The sequence below is a fragment of the Plecotus auritus genome (genome assembly GCF_963455305.1).
Source record: "Plecotus auritus genome assembly, chromosome: 6".
NCBI lineage: Eukaryota > Metazoa > Chordata > Mammalia > Chiroptera > Vespertilionidae > Plecotus > Plecotus auritus.
The window spans coordinates 127,841,656-127,858,741 of record NC_137773.1 but is presented as its reverse complement, the minus strand read 5'-3'; the positions used below and the strand labels follow the sequence as shown (position 1 = coordinate 127,858,741).

General features: G+C 41.9%; 1 protein-coding gene across 1 annotated transcript in view; it reads left to right on the top strand.

Moving 5' to 3' along the window:
- PTPRG (protein tyrosine phosphatase receptor type G) overlaps positions 1–17,086 on the top strand; it is a 696,636-nt gene that overhangs the window by 491,408 nt on the left and 188,142 nt on the right. Inside the window, exon 5 of the mRNA XM_080675721.1 lies at positions 11,247–11,342. Coding sequence (XP_080531847.1) covers positions 11,247–11,342 — 96 coding nt within the window. The remainder of the gene's footprint in view (positions 1–11,246; positions 11,343–17,086) is intronic.

The following is a 17,086-nucleotide window of genomic DNA, read 5'->3' as shown; positions in this document are numbered from 1 at the left end:
AAGAGGGAAAGTGGTCTGGAAGATACTGTTTTATGGGTGGGGGCAGTCTGCGCTCCCAGTCTTTGGGCCCCAATTGCAGCTTTGTACCTGTCCCCTTAAAGTTCAGGAGCGAGAATGAGAAAGAAAAACGCAGTGTTTTGCCATACCCATCGACTAGATTTCATGTGACAGAGGGTAGGCAAGGTTTCTACACCTCAGTACTATAGACAGTTTGTACGGGATAATTGTTTGTTTTGGGGGAGAGGGTCTGCCCTGCAGGGTGGTTAGCTGCCTCCCTGACTCTACCCACTAGATACCAGTGGCATCTCCTGCCCAGTTATGATAACCAAAAATGTCTCCAGACATTGACAAATGGCTCCTGGTGTCCAAATCATCCCTGGTTGAGAACCGTGGGTCTGCAAGCCCTGCACTAAGGCCTAGAGATAATGAATGGGGAGTTCCCATGGCCCGTGGGAATTCTCGACAGGATGTTGTGCAGAGAGGATTTTAAAGGTGTGGACTCTTGCAGTCAGATGCCCGAGTTGAGTCCCAGCTTTATTACTTCAGAGACAAGACCTAGTAATCTCAGCCTTAATTTCCGTTTGTATAAAATGAGGAAAAGACTAGTAACGACCCCAAAAGGTGATCGTAAGGATTGAAGGAATTAATTCATGAAAGTATTGTAAGGGTGGGACGCAGCCCTCCTGGGATGTTTCATGGAGGAGGCTGCCTGCCTCTTGGCCGCATTTGCAGTGTCTGCCTGCAGGTACCGCCTGGGAGAAGCAGGGCTTGGTCCGTGATTGCTGCTGGGTCCTGGGCCAGTAAGATCTCCCACCCCAGATGCAGTCCCCTTCATTTGCACCAACTGATCGCTTCTCGGACCCTGCCCTGTGGTTCTGAGCGGCCTTGATGGCATCCAATGGTGCAGGGCCCAGAAGCAGACTCAGCCCTTGCCCTACTCTCAGGAGACCTGGTACTTTTGTTTATCCCCGGTTTTAAAGCGAAGCTATTTCGCTAATTTTATTTATTATTAAAGTGTAATATGCAAAGAGGAAAATTCACACATATTGAGTGTACAACTGAACGAATTTCTATACTCTTGCAGACAGGCCCAAGATCGAGAAAGAGCACTTACTGGCAGCCCCAGTACCCGCTTCCAGTACTGCCCCCCAGGGGTGACCACTGTGTGGGCTGCTGGCTGCAGGGTTCCTGGTTTTGTGCATTATTCCAAAGGACTCACATGGTATATCTTTTTCTTTTTTTTTAACTAGCTTTTTGGGCTCCGCATTGAGATATGTGTGTATTGTCACCTGTACCAAGTTGGGGCTACTGCAAATAGCCCTTTCACTGATTTATTCATATTTTTTCCTTTCTTTTCCCCCTTTAACTGATTTTTAAAGATGTGAATTGGACCTGCAGTGTGCAGGCCTAGGAGATGTTTATTTGAGTATTTTTGGTTTATACTTGCTGTAACCAGCAGCGTAGTTCTTTTTGTTTGTTTGTTTGTTGTTGTTGTTGTTAATCCTCACCGAAGGATATATTTTTCCATTGATTTCAGAGAGAAACATCAGTGTGAGAGAGACACATCGATTGGTTGCCTCCTGCACACACCCTGGCCAGAGCCAGGGATCGAGCCTGCAACCTAAGTATGTGCCCTTGACTGAAATTGAACCCGGGACCCTTTGGTCCGTAGGCTGATGCTCTATCCACTGAGCCAAACTGGCGAGGGCACCAGTGATGTATTTCTTATCCTCAGTTTACTCATGGGACTACTAAAGCTCAGGGTGACCAACTCCAACCTGATCACACAGCAGTTAGGTTCAGCCAGATACTGAACCTATGTGACTTGTGTCCAAACTTACACTGAACTGTTAGAAATAACTCATGAATTATACATAGTAAGTTCCTGACAAACTCAAGCTACTGTGAGCAAAGGCCCGAAGTCTTCCCCACCAAGGAGAAATTCCAAAGATTCGACGTTCATTTGAGTAATCAGATGCATCTACGAACCAGAAATTCCAAAAATCAACTAATAAATAGACTTACAGTGGCATAAAGAAGTTACACACAAAGGCCTCTAAAAGGGATCCCGAAACTTCTCCACACCTGAGTGTGTATGAGCCCTAGCCCTGCTGAGCACATGGGGTCTTCCTCCGAAATGCCCAGTTCCTGTCGGAAAGAGTTGGAGACAATTCCATGGTTTCGGTGAAGTGAAAAGGGGAAATGATGAAGGAGTAGTGTGTTCTGGGATTCCTGAGATTGTATAAAGCAAACATTTCAGCATGTTCATCTCAGTGCTACCTTGCCTGCACAGGTGCTAAATACCGGCTATTCTTCTCAGAAGCTTCTTCCCGTGAAGGCTGCGTGGAGCCCACACACAGGCTTCTTGGCTACACCTTGTGGCGTGACTCACTGGGATGTTGGCTGGCCTGTGAAACAATTTGTTTTCATCTTAATTTACATCTCTCTTCTGGTCATGAAGAAAGTAACAAAGATACATAATAATAAAAAGTGAGAGCTGTTTAGTTGGTTCTTACTTTTCCAGAGCATGTGAGTAGGGAACCTGTATTGCAGCAATGCCATGAGGTAAGCATTGCCTCTGTGTACAGAAGAGGACACTGAGCCTTGGAGATCTGCATTGTCTTCAGTGAACAAACCAGGTCTCCTGCTGTAGCCCACGTTGCTTGAACTTCACTTAACATCACCCATCCGTGTTGGCCACCATCTTCATGGACATTTCCTATAAGTCACAAGAGGGTGAAGTGGGTTGTCACAGGGGCTCCATTCTCTAGGGGGAGGCCTGTTAGAGGAAGTGAATGAGAAAGATAGATCTCAAAGAAGCTCAAAAAGTAACGGTGCAGATGGTTTTATATTGTGGTGCACAGACACATATACATCTATCTGGGTATGTTTGCTTCAAATCAGCAGTGACCTTGGGAGTCAGGGTTATAGACACATAGTTATATAGATCTACTAGAGGCCCGGTGCATGAAATTCGTGCATGGTGGGGGTGGGGGCGGGTGTCCCTCAGCCCAGCCTGCACCCTCTCCAATTTGGGACCCCTCAAGGGACGTCCGACTGCCCATTTAGGCCCGATCCCTCTCACAATCCAGGACTGCTGGCTCCCAACTGCTCGCCTACTTGCCTTCCTGATTGCCCCTAACCCTTCTGCCTGCCAGCCTGATCACCCTCTAACCACTCCCCTGCCAGCCTGATTGATGCCTAACTGTTCCCCTGCCATCCTGTTTGCCCCTAACTGCCTTCCCCTGCAGGCCAGGCACCCTTAACTGCCCTCCCCTGCAGGCCAGGTACCCCCCAACTGCTCTCCCCTTTAGGCCTGGGTCCCCCCCAACTGCCCTTCCCTGCAGACCCAGTCACCCCCAACTTCACTCCTCTGCCGCCAGGTCACCCCTAATTGCCCTCCCCAGCAGGCTTGATCGCCCCCAACTGCCCTCCCTTGTAGGCTTGGTCCCTCCAAACTGCCCTCCCCTGCTGGCCTGATCGCCCACAACTGCCCTCCCTTGCAGGCCTGGTTCCTCCCAACTGCCCTCCCCTGCTGGCCATCTTGTGGTGGCCATCTTGTGTCCACATGGGGGCAGAATCTTTGACCACATGGGGGCAGCCATCTTGTGTGTTGGAGTGATGGTCAATCTGCATATTACTCTTTTTTTTATAAAATATATTTTATTGATGTTTTACAGAGAGGAAGGGAGAGGAATAGAGAGTTAGAAACATCTATCAGCTGCCTCCTGCACACCCCCTACTGGGGATGTGCCCACAATTAACGTACATGCCCTTGACTGGAATCGAACCTGGGACCCTTGAGTCCGCAGGCTGACGCTCTATCCACTGAGCCAAACCAGTTGGGCTGCATATTACTCTTTTATTAGATAGGATAGAGGCCTGGTGCCTGGGTGGGGGCCAGCTGGTTTGCCCTGGAGGGTGTCCCGGATCAGAGTGAGGGTTCCCTTGGGGTGTGGGGTGGCCTGGGCGAGGGGCCTGTGGTGGTTTGCAGGCCGGCCATGCCCCCCGGTGACCCAAGCAGAGGCCCTGGGATCTGGGATTTATTTATCTTCTACAATTGAAACTTTGTGGCCTGGAGTGGAGCCAAGCCTTCTGCTTGCTCCCTGGTGGCAGCCATTTCTGTTGAGATTTATGTATCTTCTATAATTGAAACTTTGTAGCCTTAAGCGGAGGCCAAAACAGGCCAGGGCTGTAGAAGTTTGGCTTCCTCCATCGCCACTGGCAACCCTAGCCTCCTGCTCTCTCCAGCTCCATGGCTGCCGCCATTTCTGTTGGGCTTTATTTATCTTCTATAATTGAAACTTTGTAGCATTGAGTGGAGGCCTGGGCCGGTAAGGGCAGGCGGAAAGCTTGGCTTCCTCCATTGCCAGGGAAACGCAAGCCTCCCTCCTGCTCTCTGTGGCTGCAGCCATCTTGGTTGGATTTATTTACATATTCCCTCCTGATTGGCTGGTGGGTATGGCTGGTGGGTGTAGCCGTGTGATGGTTAATTTGCATATTACTCTTTTATTAGATAGGATAGGAGGCTGGTGCTGAGAGCTGTATATCTCGTGTGGGATAGGGGAGGACGAGAAAGAGAGATTGGGATTGTAAGGGATCAGCTAACTCATTTGTGGAGGTGGGCAAGAATGAAATTTGCAGAAGAGGCTGAGAATTCTAGCAAGGGTTTGGTTTCTATTGCAGTCGTAAGTGCGAAGGCTGGTAACTCGGAGAATTTCTGTGTTGCAGAAAGAACCTTTACAAATAACCTTTACAACATCTATTCAAACATCTAGAATAATGCTTGACTAAACAACTGGGCTTGATAGCCTAGCCAAGTTGACACATAAAATTAACTATCAAGCTAACCATCATTGGGGTAAAAGTATAATAATGATCTTGTAAATAGAAAACTGGGAGTAAAAAGTGTTCAGAACACCAGTATTATAATTCTAAATTGTGTTATATGTTTTTATATAATATATAGTGTGTTTTTATCCTTTTCCTTCATAATATAAATCCAAAGATTTTCTTTTGTTGGAGCATTAAAGTTTCAGGCTGGAGTTGCTTGGATAGGAAATTATTTGAATTGTCTGCAGATTAAAGAGAAAGTACTATAACCTGTGTTTAGCATAACCACACCTGGGGCCACTTAGCCATTTCACAGTGACTTTGGCATATATGAGCATTTTCTCTTTAAATCCACCTGTTCTCTTAATATTCTGATCTGTCCTTGCTGCTCACCTTGTTCTGTATTCCTAGAAGTAGCAAGAACCTCATTATAGTGCTTGGGCTTTATCTTTTGCCAGTCCTTGCATCCAGTCACTCAGAGCCCCCACTCATTTTATTGACTTCAAATATAAGTGACTAGTGTTTACAATGAGCATCACTGTTCAAGACCAGCCTTGAACTAGGCAGATAAATGTCCTGCCTGCATCGATCTTCCTGTCTGATGGCAATGGCAGAATTAAATGATTAGAACAGGCTGCGTTGGGTATGTGATCTGGTCAGTAGCAATAAAGGTACACCGTAATCCAAAACTCAAGTAATATTCACAACCTTTACCAAAACCTTCATTCTGGCTTTATCCTGTACAAATCCCCCAGCAAAGTGGCACCTGCAGGTCCTTAACTGTGTTGGATTTCCACTGTGCCTTCACGACACATCTTTATTCTTAGGCAACTGTTTCTCGTCCACCTCCACGTGCCCAGCTGGCCTTCTGCAGGTGAGTGCCAAGTATGATTAGAAAAACACATCTCACACCTTTCCTTTCTTATCTACTGCCTCCTGTGTGATAGGCAAACCTTGCTGTTGCCTTTTTAGTTACTATCTTCACTTTATCCTGTTCACATCTCATCTGTTATTTTCCTGCGGCTTTACCTTTGGGTTCTTTCACTCTTACTATAGGTACCCAAAGTATGCTGGAAATGTCTTGTGAATTATCAGTAGATTGCTGTTTCCTTACTTACTTCATCATGAGTTTTTCTTGGGCCATGTATGTTGCGGGGGGGGGGGGTGCATGTAAGGAAGTATATGTTTTTTTTGAGAGGAAATGAAAATGTAGGATCTTCTAAATCACAAAAGAAGGTCCTGTTGGCTTGTCCATTGTGTTGGGATAGTTCCTCTTGCCACCATTGTCACAGAGATGTGAGAGCTGACAATATGTGCAGGTGTCACAATGCAGAATAGGAAGTCCACCTTCAATGAAATGTCCCCTCTTGCCCATTGCCATTAATATTTTAGTATTCATTTAATATATGCTTTACTTAACCATGAGCCATTTTTGCCTTATGCTTTTTTTCTGATGCATTTGCCTATGACTCAGCTTTGGCATTCAAGGGGGAAAAAGTTAACCTTGTCTTATTATTGATATTTTGGTCTTCCCAAGAGCAATTGTGTCTTCATTTGTCAGAGCGTCCTATACGTAATACACAGTAAGTAAAAGTTTGCCTTTTGGAAGGAAGCACAGTGATGAAGGTCTTGATCAACTAGGATTGGAGAGATCAGGTTTCTCTCACAATCCCACCCTCTATCCTTATGAGCCTGTAAAGTTAGAAATTCTCGGCTCCTTTGGCTGTAAAATGAGGATCGTGGTGGTACCCACCTCAGTGAGTGTTAAAGGATAATAGTACAGTGCCTGGCATACAGTGGGAACTCACTAACTGTTTGAAAACTAGCATTAATAAAAATATAGAAGACTTCAGTGTGCAGATTTGTTGTTTTCTATTCAGCTCAACACAGAGAGAGATACAAATTGGAAATCAGGGATATACATGGTTTTTAAATCAAATTACAACTAGAGTTATTTTACAGTAAGGCAGATGAAAGGGAAAGCTAAGCAGACATTTTGTTATGACTCTGTATGCATCATATTAGTTCCCAAACCAATAAAACATTGACCGCCAGCAACCCTATGCTCACAGTACCCATTTCATCTTCTTCCCATTACTTGGTAATGTTACCATTTGTTTTTGCATTTTCCATATCTATATTTTAGCACATGCTTCCTGCTCTGTCATAGGGCTTTTCCCCCTGTAAATTCGATTTTCCAACAGTCAGGTTAGGCCATATTATACTCTACGTTATCTGCCACTTTGATCTGGCTGGAGAAATGCCTGGAGTTTTTTCTAGTTTTGCAGCCATTTCATAAGGTAGAAATGAATGATGTATCCAGGCCTGTGATTCTTGCTCATGTATTTGAAAGGTTGCTTAGAACTGGTCCCTTGATTGTGGCCTGGTACACAACCGTCTGCAGTGCCTTTGTAGTTGAGCTTCATGCAGTGTGTTTGTGTTGATGGAAGATTTACATACTCCACAGCACTGTGCCTGGTGAGGGACACTCATTAAACAAAGTTGATCCCGCTTTCTTTCCTTGCAAAAAAAGGTCCTCCTTGGAATAGACTCGCACAGCCTCAAGGTATATAGTTCTCTTGAAGAACCGAAGTATTCTAATCTCAAAAATATTTGGAAAGCACTGAATTAATGATATTTGGTCTTTAAATACCATTCCTCATTAAAAGGGACCAGGGTTCACTCAGAAATTACCAATTTTAGGACCAAAGCAGGGAAAATACATAATGAGCTGATGAGGAGGTCTTAACTAATGGAAACGGTAAGAACGTAGCAGTATGATCGAGGAAGCTTTTTGAAGTCTCCTATTGGGCAAATCTGAGACAGTTGGGGCATCAACAATACTGATAGTGATGGATTATAACCCGCTGAATACAATAAAAACAAAAACAAATGATTCCTTATTGATATAGACGAATGAAGGAGTGAATAAACTGGAGAAGGAAAGGCAATTTCTTACACTAGAATGCCATGAATGGATATAGGAATATGGCAGAGTGAGAAAATCATCAATGGATACTAAAGCTGGTAGGTTAAGGTTAGCTGAGGAAAAGGATATTTATGTAATCTCAAAATATCTCCCTACAAAGTACTTTTTAATTGCAAAAGGAGAATTAATAACGTGATAGTAGAGAAGCCTAGCAGACATCACCTTAACCAGGTGATCAATTTCAACACCCATTTACTGTGCTTCCTGGCATGGTGCACTGTGAAGACACAGTATTACTACTGTGGTAACCTACCCAAAATATACCCTGTACTCTAATCCTAAAAACCATGAGACAGCCCCATTTCTGCATGATAACTGGCCTGTACACTTCACACTACTAGAGTGAAAAAAGGCTGAGGGGCTGCTCCAGATGACGGTTGGGGGTGGGAGGGGTCAGTATAGAGACATGACAGCTAATGCAAAGTTTGATCATAGATTGGATTCCTGGGCTGAGAACCCATATAATAACCCACAATGGGCTTATTAGGGCACTTGCCAGAAAAATGCACTATAATGAGATAATAGTGTTGCATCAAAGTGAAATTTTCTAATTTTATAATTATGCTGTAGTTATATTTAAGAGAACATCCTTATTCTTAGAAATGATGCACTTAAGTATTTATAGGTGAAGGGGTATATTATCTCCCATTTAGTATGAAATTACTCAGAAAAAGTCTTGCATGTGAGGAGATAGAGAGGATGCAAGTGGAGTAAAATGTGAATAGTTGGTAGCAGTGAGTGAAAGATATGTGTGTGCAACAGTTAATCGATCTCTTTATTGTTGAGTTTTCCACATCCTTTCAGTTTATGTGCACCATGGTTTTTCAGGAGGATGATTGCTGGGCAGTGGGCGTCACTTACATTCACACTATTAGGAAGAACACATTTTGGAGGATGCTCTGAGTGTGGCTCTTGAGAGCAGGTACAGAATGTTGATGGGCTACTCAAGGTATTTAGTAGCCACCCAGCTCCTTCCAAAGGTATTTTTGGAAAATAGGTTTCTAGCCTCTTCTCAAATATGTCTCATCAAGAGTAAAACTAAGATAACTTAAAGTCCATTTCACTCAGCAAAACTCCATCTACTTATTTACTCTCCTATTTAAGATAGCTTCAAACGTTAGCATAATTCAGTAGACTACAGCTTGAGAGAACTAGCCAGGAAAATTGATATTTCCGACTTGTGCTGCCTTTCTTTTTATGAGACATTGCATTATCCTGATGGGTGGAGCCATGACTCAAAGACATTTTCTAAAAAATGAATTTTCTCACCCAGTTGTAAATGAAAGTGCCCTTGAAGAAGACTTAAAGTATTTTGTATCACACACTATTCAGGTGATGCATTACACAATGCCCCCCTTGCTCATACGCTGAAGAATAAGAAACCCTTCTGTGAACTTACTTAATTTGAGGGCCTGAGTTTTAAAAGAAAAGTGAAGTGTAATTTTCTGAATATACTTCTGTGGAGTATCTTCCTTGGGATAGTAGCCATGTACCCAAAGCAATTCACCCACTATTAAACTGTTTTAATCTGTACCTCATTGAATGGATTTTTCTCAGTATAAATTCATGATGTCTAAAGCTGTCCAAACCTAAACGCAACACATTTGTAAGAAGCTGCAGTCTCAGTGGGAATTCACAGTTTGAGAAAAATAATTCACTGTAAGAAAGAAAATCCTGGAAAAGAATCTACCCGTTCTTCTACCATCCATTGGGTACCTGTGTTCTTCTAGACAATGTCTTGATTTAGATACCAGATTTCACCCTTCAGAAAAGAACTCAATTAACATATTGGTTAAATCAGTCGACAGGACTCTGTTTACCGTCGACCTGTACTTCTGCTAGTCTCTATGATTACGCTTTCCCCACTGGGAATTTATAATTTATCATTATTCAGTATAAACTCTCCAAACTCCATCTGGGGTGTGGTTGTTCAGTCCGTTACAGAAAATAGCATCATGTCATTTGGAAAAATGGGGAAAAGAGGTCATGGAAGAGATCTAATGATATAAGAGATTTGGCTTACTGTAAGGAGCAGGGTCAATCTGTAAGATTCAGTGGAATCACATTCTTGCTAGAAATTTTAAGATGTCTACCAAACGTTAACTTTACAATATGTGGTGGTGGTAGTAGTGACGATGATGATGATGGTAGTGATCATGGTGGTGGTGGTGGTGGTGGTGGTGGTGGTGGTGGTGGTGATGGTAGTGATAGTGGTGGTGGTTATGGTGATGGTAGTGGTGGTTATGGTAATGGTGGTGGTAGTGATGGTGATGGTGGTGATGGTTGTGGTAGTGATCGTGGTGGTGGTGCTGATGGTGGTGGTGGTGGTGGTGATGTTGGTGGTGGTGGTGGTGGTGATGGTGGTGATGGTGGTGGTGCTGATAGTGGTAGTGGTGCTGGTGATAGTGACTTGTTGAGCACTGATGAGGTCTAGGCCGTGGTGCTACATATGCTAACTTGTTTGGTCCCCATACCTACCCTACCAAGGGTAAATACTTGATTCTGTACATGAGGAAGCTGATGCTCAGAAATTAGCTGGCTTACCTGAGATCTCACAGGCAGGTAAATGAGGAAACTGGAATAGAAACCAAGATCTGTTATTTTTATCATAAGTGTGTTCTCAGGAGAATACTCAGTGGTCTCTTTTTGTTCTCTGAATTGTGTGAATTATCAGAGTGTTCAAGCATTAAAATTTCATAATGATTTAAGTTGATTTATCTCTATTCTGCTTTTTGAATAAGAAATCCTAGCCAAATGTAAGAGAAATTATCTAAGGTTGGGCTGAGAGCATCTGGATTTTACATTCTTCCTCTGATGTTTAATCTTAGCCAAGATAACATCAACTTTCTGAGGCCCTAGTTCCTCATTTATAACTGAGTGCAGTAATTTCTGCTCTATCTTCACATGCATTGTTAGATAGATTGAGTGGAATAATGAATGAGATGGCTTTTCCTAAACTGTGAAGTCATTATTATCATTACCGTTATATATATATTTTTTGAGTCCCTGAAATTTAGGCTATTTCTCAAGGTTGCTGAGAGACTCCTTCAAATTCTCATCGTTAGAACGGGTGGTGTTTATACAGATGTGCCCATTTGAGCATTTATAATTTTAACATGTGGACTGAATCTCACAGCTCAGTTTTTTACTTTAAGGTGTATAACTCCATTAAAAATTTGCTTCTTAATCAGGAACTTCCACCATAACATGAGCTTCAGATAATAAGAAGGTGAGGGTGTTTTTATTTTGTCATTATGTGAGAAGATGTGTGTTTTGGTGATGCCTGCTGAAGTAATTTTGTAATGAACAAATATTGGTAGATGAATAATCTTAGTAAGTGGGGAACCGATTCATTGTATTGTTCTCTCTACTTAGGTGTAGGTGTGGAAATGTTACTAATCCACTTTTAATTGTTCTTTTTCAGATGCAGCTTTTCTTTTACAATCCAGACGACTTTGACAGCTTTCAAACTGCCATTTCTGAAAACAGAATAATCGGAGCCATGGCCATATTTTTCCAAGTAAGTTAACAGTGGCCCAAGTACTTCATCCAGAGAGTTCTTTGAGTATTTTTTTTTTTAATTCACCGAATTATTCTGTGTATAATGAACGCATCTGTTTTCTAGTTCACACCTGTCTAAATGAAAGATATTTCATATTGTCTAATGTGTGATTTAAAATGTAAATAAGTATGTTTAGAAACATAATGAAAATTTTTGCATGAATTATCCTGATTTTATTGCCACTTGACTGGTACACAGATTGAAGAACACATTTATCATCTAAGTTACTTTCACTGCTGAAGCGTTTTGAACAGGTTCCTTCAGCATATTAAGAGGCCGATGTAAAGAAAAAAAGTGGTTTTCTTTGGAACAACTTCAAAATTTGACATTACGTACAAGTAGATTAATAATGGCATCAGTTACTTCTCTGAAGAAACCCCTCTTTATTCCCACTCAGAAATCCCCAACTGAAGTATGTATTGAGACCATTCCGCTTATGATTTGCCATCGTTTCTTTCTCTTTTTAAATGTGGGCTGTGTTGGCATTAATGAGTGTTCCTGGCCCCTGTATTGATTTTGTACCTAGAAGCCAAACTTTTCATTCTTCCATAGGTAATGTTGTCGAGACTTGTTAATGTCAAATCAAATTAATATTGACCAAGTGGCCTAGAGAGACCTGGTGCTTTATTGTGTGGAAGGTAACCTGAGTAGTAGGTATGTGACTTGTCTTTCAGTCTTAAAATTTGCCAAAGACTACATACTGGTGTTCCTTTTACCAGTGACTAATTCTATCTTCCTGACAAGTCAAAGGAACATCAAAGACATCAGAACCTTCCCTGGCCTGGTCCTTTAACCTCTGCCTTTTGGGGCAAGCTCCTTTGTCATAGAGATGGAGCTATTCTTGTTTCCAGTGTGTTCATTTCACTACTCTTTTTCGTATAAAAATAAAATGATGGAAAATTCTCTCCACTGCTTATCTCTTCCTCTTAACTACTCTCTCTCCCTTTCCTTCTTTTGAATAAAGGCACAGATTGGAGGAGATTACATGTAAAAAATTGAAAAGCCTAATATTCTACTCAAACATCAAAAACAGTAACAGTGGTTGGTGGTCATCAACTTGGTCATGGTACTTGTTTTCAAACGGTGGGTTCTGACCTTCTGGTGAGCTGTGACGTCATATACATGAGACCTGATCAGCATTTTAAAAGTACTGACATAGAATAGAAAAAAATCAGAGAATATTAGTATGTCACACATAGTAAGGTTAAGTATGTTTGTAACACTTTTCTTTAGTTGTTTATATCCAGAGCGACGCAGTGACTATGTACTGGGTTGTGTTATGGAATGTGTGTGTTATTGTGGTTAATCCACAGATGTTTTGGAAGTCATCTTTTTTATTGTACATTGGGCTGATCTCTCCATTGTCCCTATTGTTCTCCCCACATACTTTTTCTCTGTACTTTTCATGAACCGTAGTAGAGTGTAGTGTTTTAAGAGTTTATTCACTGGAGGAAAAACTGTTTACTTTGAATCCCGTCTCTTCTACTTAACATCTGTTTAATGGCGACTTAGTAATTTAAACTTTCCAACCTCAGTATCCTTATCTGTGAGGTGGGGGTGGCAACTTCTACAGAATCAAGATTGTAAGTCATTACATGGAGTCCATAGTATCGGTCCTGGCACATAGTCAACACTGGGACATGACAAATACTATGAGTCCATGTCCATCCATCTCTGTCACTATGGGATAGAGACCCCGTAGAGTGAGTCTTCTTTGCATGAACAGAAGACTGTTCTGGACCCTGTCCTATTGGCAGCTCATTTGGGTTTCGGCAGGTCCCCTTTTGCTTCTAAGCCATGATTAGGTTGCCTTTGACAATACTGGGGTCACTTGAAACATTCCTAAACAGTTCCCAGCTACGTGGTTAATCCCTTGTTTTCTGTTACTGTCTTCTTGGCATGGTGCTTTGCAGGGAGTTGGACCTCTACTCCCCTAGCCTTGCCCTCAAATCTAAATCCCTCCTCCCCTGTCATGCCCACCATGACCAGCTCAGCCAGGCCCTGGGTCATCTTTCTTGTGGGAAAATGCATTTTAAAAATGTTTTTAGGAGCACTAACAGGGCTGGTTCACAGCATGCTCTACCCCAAAGCATTTTTTAAAAATATTTTTTATTGTTTAAAATATTACATATATTAGTATATATATCTCCTTTTTTTTCCTCCATTGACCTTCCCCCAGCCTCCCCTACCACCTGTCGCATGCCCTCATCCCACCCCCCAGTGTCTTGTGTCCATTGGTGTGCTTATATGCATGCATACAAGTCCTTTGGTTGATCTATTTCCCTCCCTCCCCAACACTCCCCAGCCTTCCCGCAGTAATTTGACAGTCTCTTCAGTGCTTTACTGCCTCTATATCTAACTTTTTGTTCATCAGGTTATAATGTTCTTTATTTTCCATAAATGAGTGAGATCATGTGGTATTTTTCTTTCATTGCCTGGCTTATTTCACTTAACATAATGCTCTCCAGGTCCATCCATGCTGCTGCAAATGTCTACCCCAAAGCATTTTATTTTTCTAGTTCTGTAAACTCTTGTTAAATATAAGACCAATTAGTCTCAGGCAGGGAAAGCACATTGGTGTACAAACCGCAAAACACCTCAGTGGGAAATCCAGGCTTTGAATTTTAAAGGATTTCTAGGGCAGGACTACTAGCTCACATGCAAAGAAATTTAGATGCATTTTATCTAGTAAGTTCTTCTCTGAATTTTGGCTTCCTGTCCTCTAGACACAAAATAGGCAGATAACCTGGAATGGGACAGAATTGCTGTGGTGAGCTGACCCCATAGTTTCCCTTAGAAATGCAGTTGTACATCAGTTCATTTGTACATCTGAGTTCAGACTGTGACATGCAATGGAAAGGGAAACTTTGTTTTTGTTACTTTAATTTCACAGTCCAGTTAGATCCCATACTGTGGGGTCTTTGTATTTTGAGTCTTTCCGTAGGAATGTTAAATTTGGGAGTTTGGTATTTTTCCCCCAAGTAGTCAGTTAAATCTTGGCATATATTTCCCTGTTCAAACCTGGCATCGCACATTTTGGCATTGAAGGAGTATTTACCATCAGCACTGCTTCCGGAGCCAGGAATACTACCAGGTGCGCCATTAGGTAAAATAAATGTAATCAGCACCTGCCCACTAGGACCCCACAGTCCCACGTGGTCATGGCCAGAAAGAGGGGCGTGGAGAAGCTTCCCCACTTGTGATGAGGCTGTGCTCTGACTTGGTGCTCAGGAGCCCACCTTTTCATTATCCTGAGGGCCATGATGCCAGTGGCCCGAGCTCATGCCTAGGCAAGGCTAAGCCCATGCAGATGTTGTAGCCTTGATGCTGACTCACATTAGAATAATTTTTTACATTCATTTTTTCATTATATTTGTTTCTTTTTCCTTCCTAATCATGTGCCCATTATTCCATGTAATTTTAGTTCTCTCACTGCCTTTGCTATGATGAGATAGGATGAAGTCCATGCTTCCAAAACACCAAAACAAACACAAACCGAAGGGGCACATAGTTGACCAAACCATATGGTGACCTAGAGTCGAGGTTGTCTGCAGGCAGGCCTCTTGTGTTGTGGCTCACAAAAGTAATGACTGAACAGACATAGCATTTACAATTCTTTTCTTTAGTTAAACATGGAAGGTTTTACACATGACATCCAGATGATATAGCAGCAATCAGAATCTGAGTAGAGGCTATTGGTCTACTTTGAATGGGCCTTGCTTTCCCATTGCAACAGTCTTCCTCATGCCTTCATATCAGCATGACCTTCCGATCAGGATCCCAACCTGGACCCCAGTAACTCTGAGTGGCAGCGGACATCTTCCAGTTACAGGCACAGTTGAAGGTCAATGTCAATGCTGAACGGTGAGCCAGGTCTTTCCTGAGTGCTTAGTGTGAACACCAGTGAAGGAAGGAATGACCTCCTCCATGTAAGGAAGATGGCAAACCTTGGCAGCCATATATGGTTGTGTGCATTTGGGCCCACAGAGCTCTACAAGGTGCATTCACTTCATAGCCACTGCGGGGTGGAATATTTATTATATTTTCCCCACTCGTGTTAGTAGTGTGTCTGGAAGAAAGAACGCCGTGTTTTCCAGTTCATATACACCTTTGGGCCAGCAACCCTCTGGAAGATATAGTGGAAAGTAAGGATACCATTTGATTTTAAAGGATTGTTAAATTAATTACGTTAAATTGGCAAGGGATAAAGACATTTGTAGTTAATCCACTGAAGAAATAATTAAATGCTTGTTTAACTATGTAAGGCAAAAATTAAAATGATTATTTTCTGTTTGTTAAAGTAGAATCTCCAGTATTCTTTACCATTAGTCTAATTTGAATTCCTGTAGAAATATAAAATACCAAACTTGATTAAAATGCTCTTTTAAAATATTGTATTCTGACAATATTCTACATGGGTTTAAAGAAGTAAAAAATAAGAAAACAATGTTTACAGGAAAGTTAAATATAACAGTGGAATGATTAGACAATTTGTAAAGGATACTTCACTCTGAAAATATTGCATTAGTTCTGATTTAAGATTATGGAGTAAAAAGTACCAGTACTCGCAGTGACCTTACTTTTAAGTGGGCCTATGTGTTTTAGACCAAGAATTTTCCGTCATAACTCTCTGAATTGGATTCTTATTAGTTTTTCTTTTTTATGATCTTTTCTTCACCATTCCTCATGAATACTCCCTCCATTTATCCACCAGAACTGAAATGCCTTCGAACAATACAACTATCTTACTGGCTTTCAGTCTGATGCTCATAGATGCTAGGTAACCCCAGACTTCTTATGGTTTTGATTATTGTAGTTTTTTCAAGAAGTACATAATTATCTTTGAATTTTGGTTTGGAGGGAACATCTCATTAATGTTATGGCTCAGTTGGCATTATTATTTGAAGACCTATATTTTTATTTCTATTTCCTGATTCCATTGAACTCGGAGTTATAAATGCATGATTCTTGAAGAGCACCTACATTTAGAAACTTTTCTTTTGTGATATTCTTTGCGGCTCTCTTGTTAGACGTGTTTGGGTGTAGTCACTTCTGAAAAGACTCAAAGATATAATATTTTCGTCATGTCTCCATCCAGAGGTCCAGTCATTGGCATCGTTCTTATACATTTCAGAAATAAATAAATTGCATCCTGCTTTATTTAAAGGTTGTCTGAAATGATTTCTTTTGAAGACTCAACAGTTCTATTGAGGTTTCTTCATTCAATGTTAACAGTTTTACTTCTTCTGGGAGAGTTGAGCCCCTTGGCACCAGTATTTTTTTTTTTAATTTCTTTTTAAATTTTTACCCAGAATCTGCCTGCAGTCATTTGGTCTTCCCTAAGGTCTGTAACTCAGTCATTTGCCCCCTGTTCATTTCTGCCCTTATTTCAGAGTTGAAAGCAAACTTAAAAACTGAAATATTTCTCAAGTTGCTGCCGCATTCTTTATGTCATGTCGGTCCAGACTGCTTAATTATTTCCCTCCATCTGGAGCAGCTTCGTAATTAAATGAAATGGCAGCACCTGGGATTATTTATAGACACTGAGAAGGCAAGAGGAGTTCTTGATGATTCATCCATCCAGGGCTGGCCAGGAAGCCTTCTCTCCACCTCCCTGCATTTCACCTTCCCTCTACCCACCCCCACCTCCCCTAGGTAAATGTGATTTGTCCTTCCTTTAACCCCTGTTTCTCTTAGCTGCC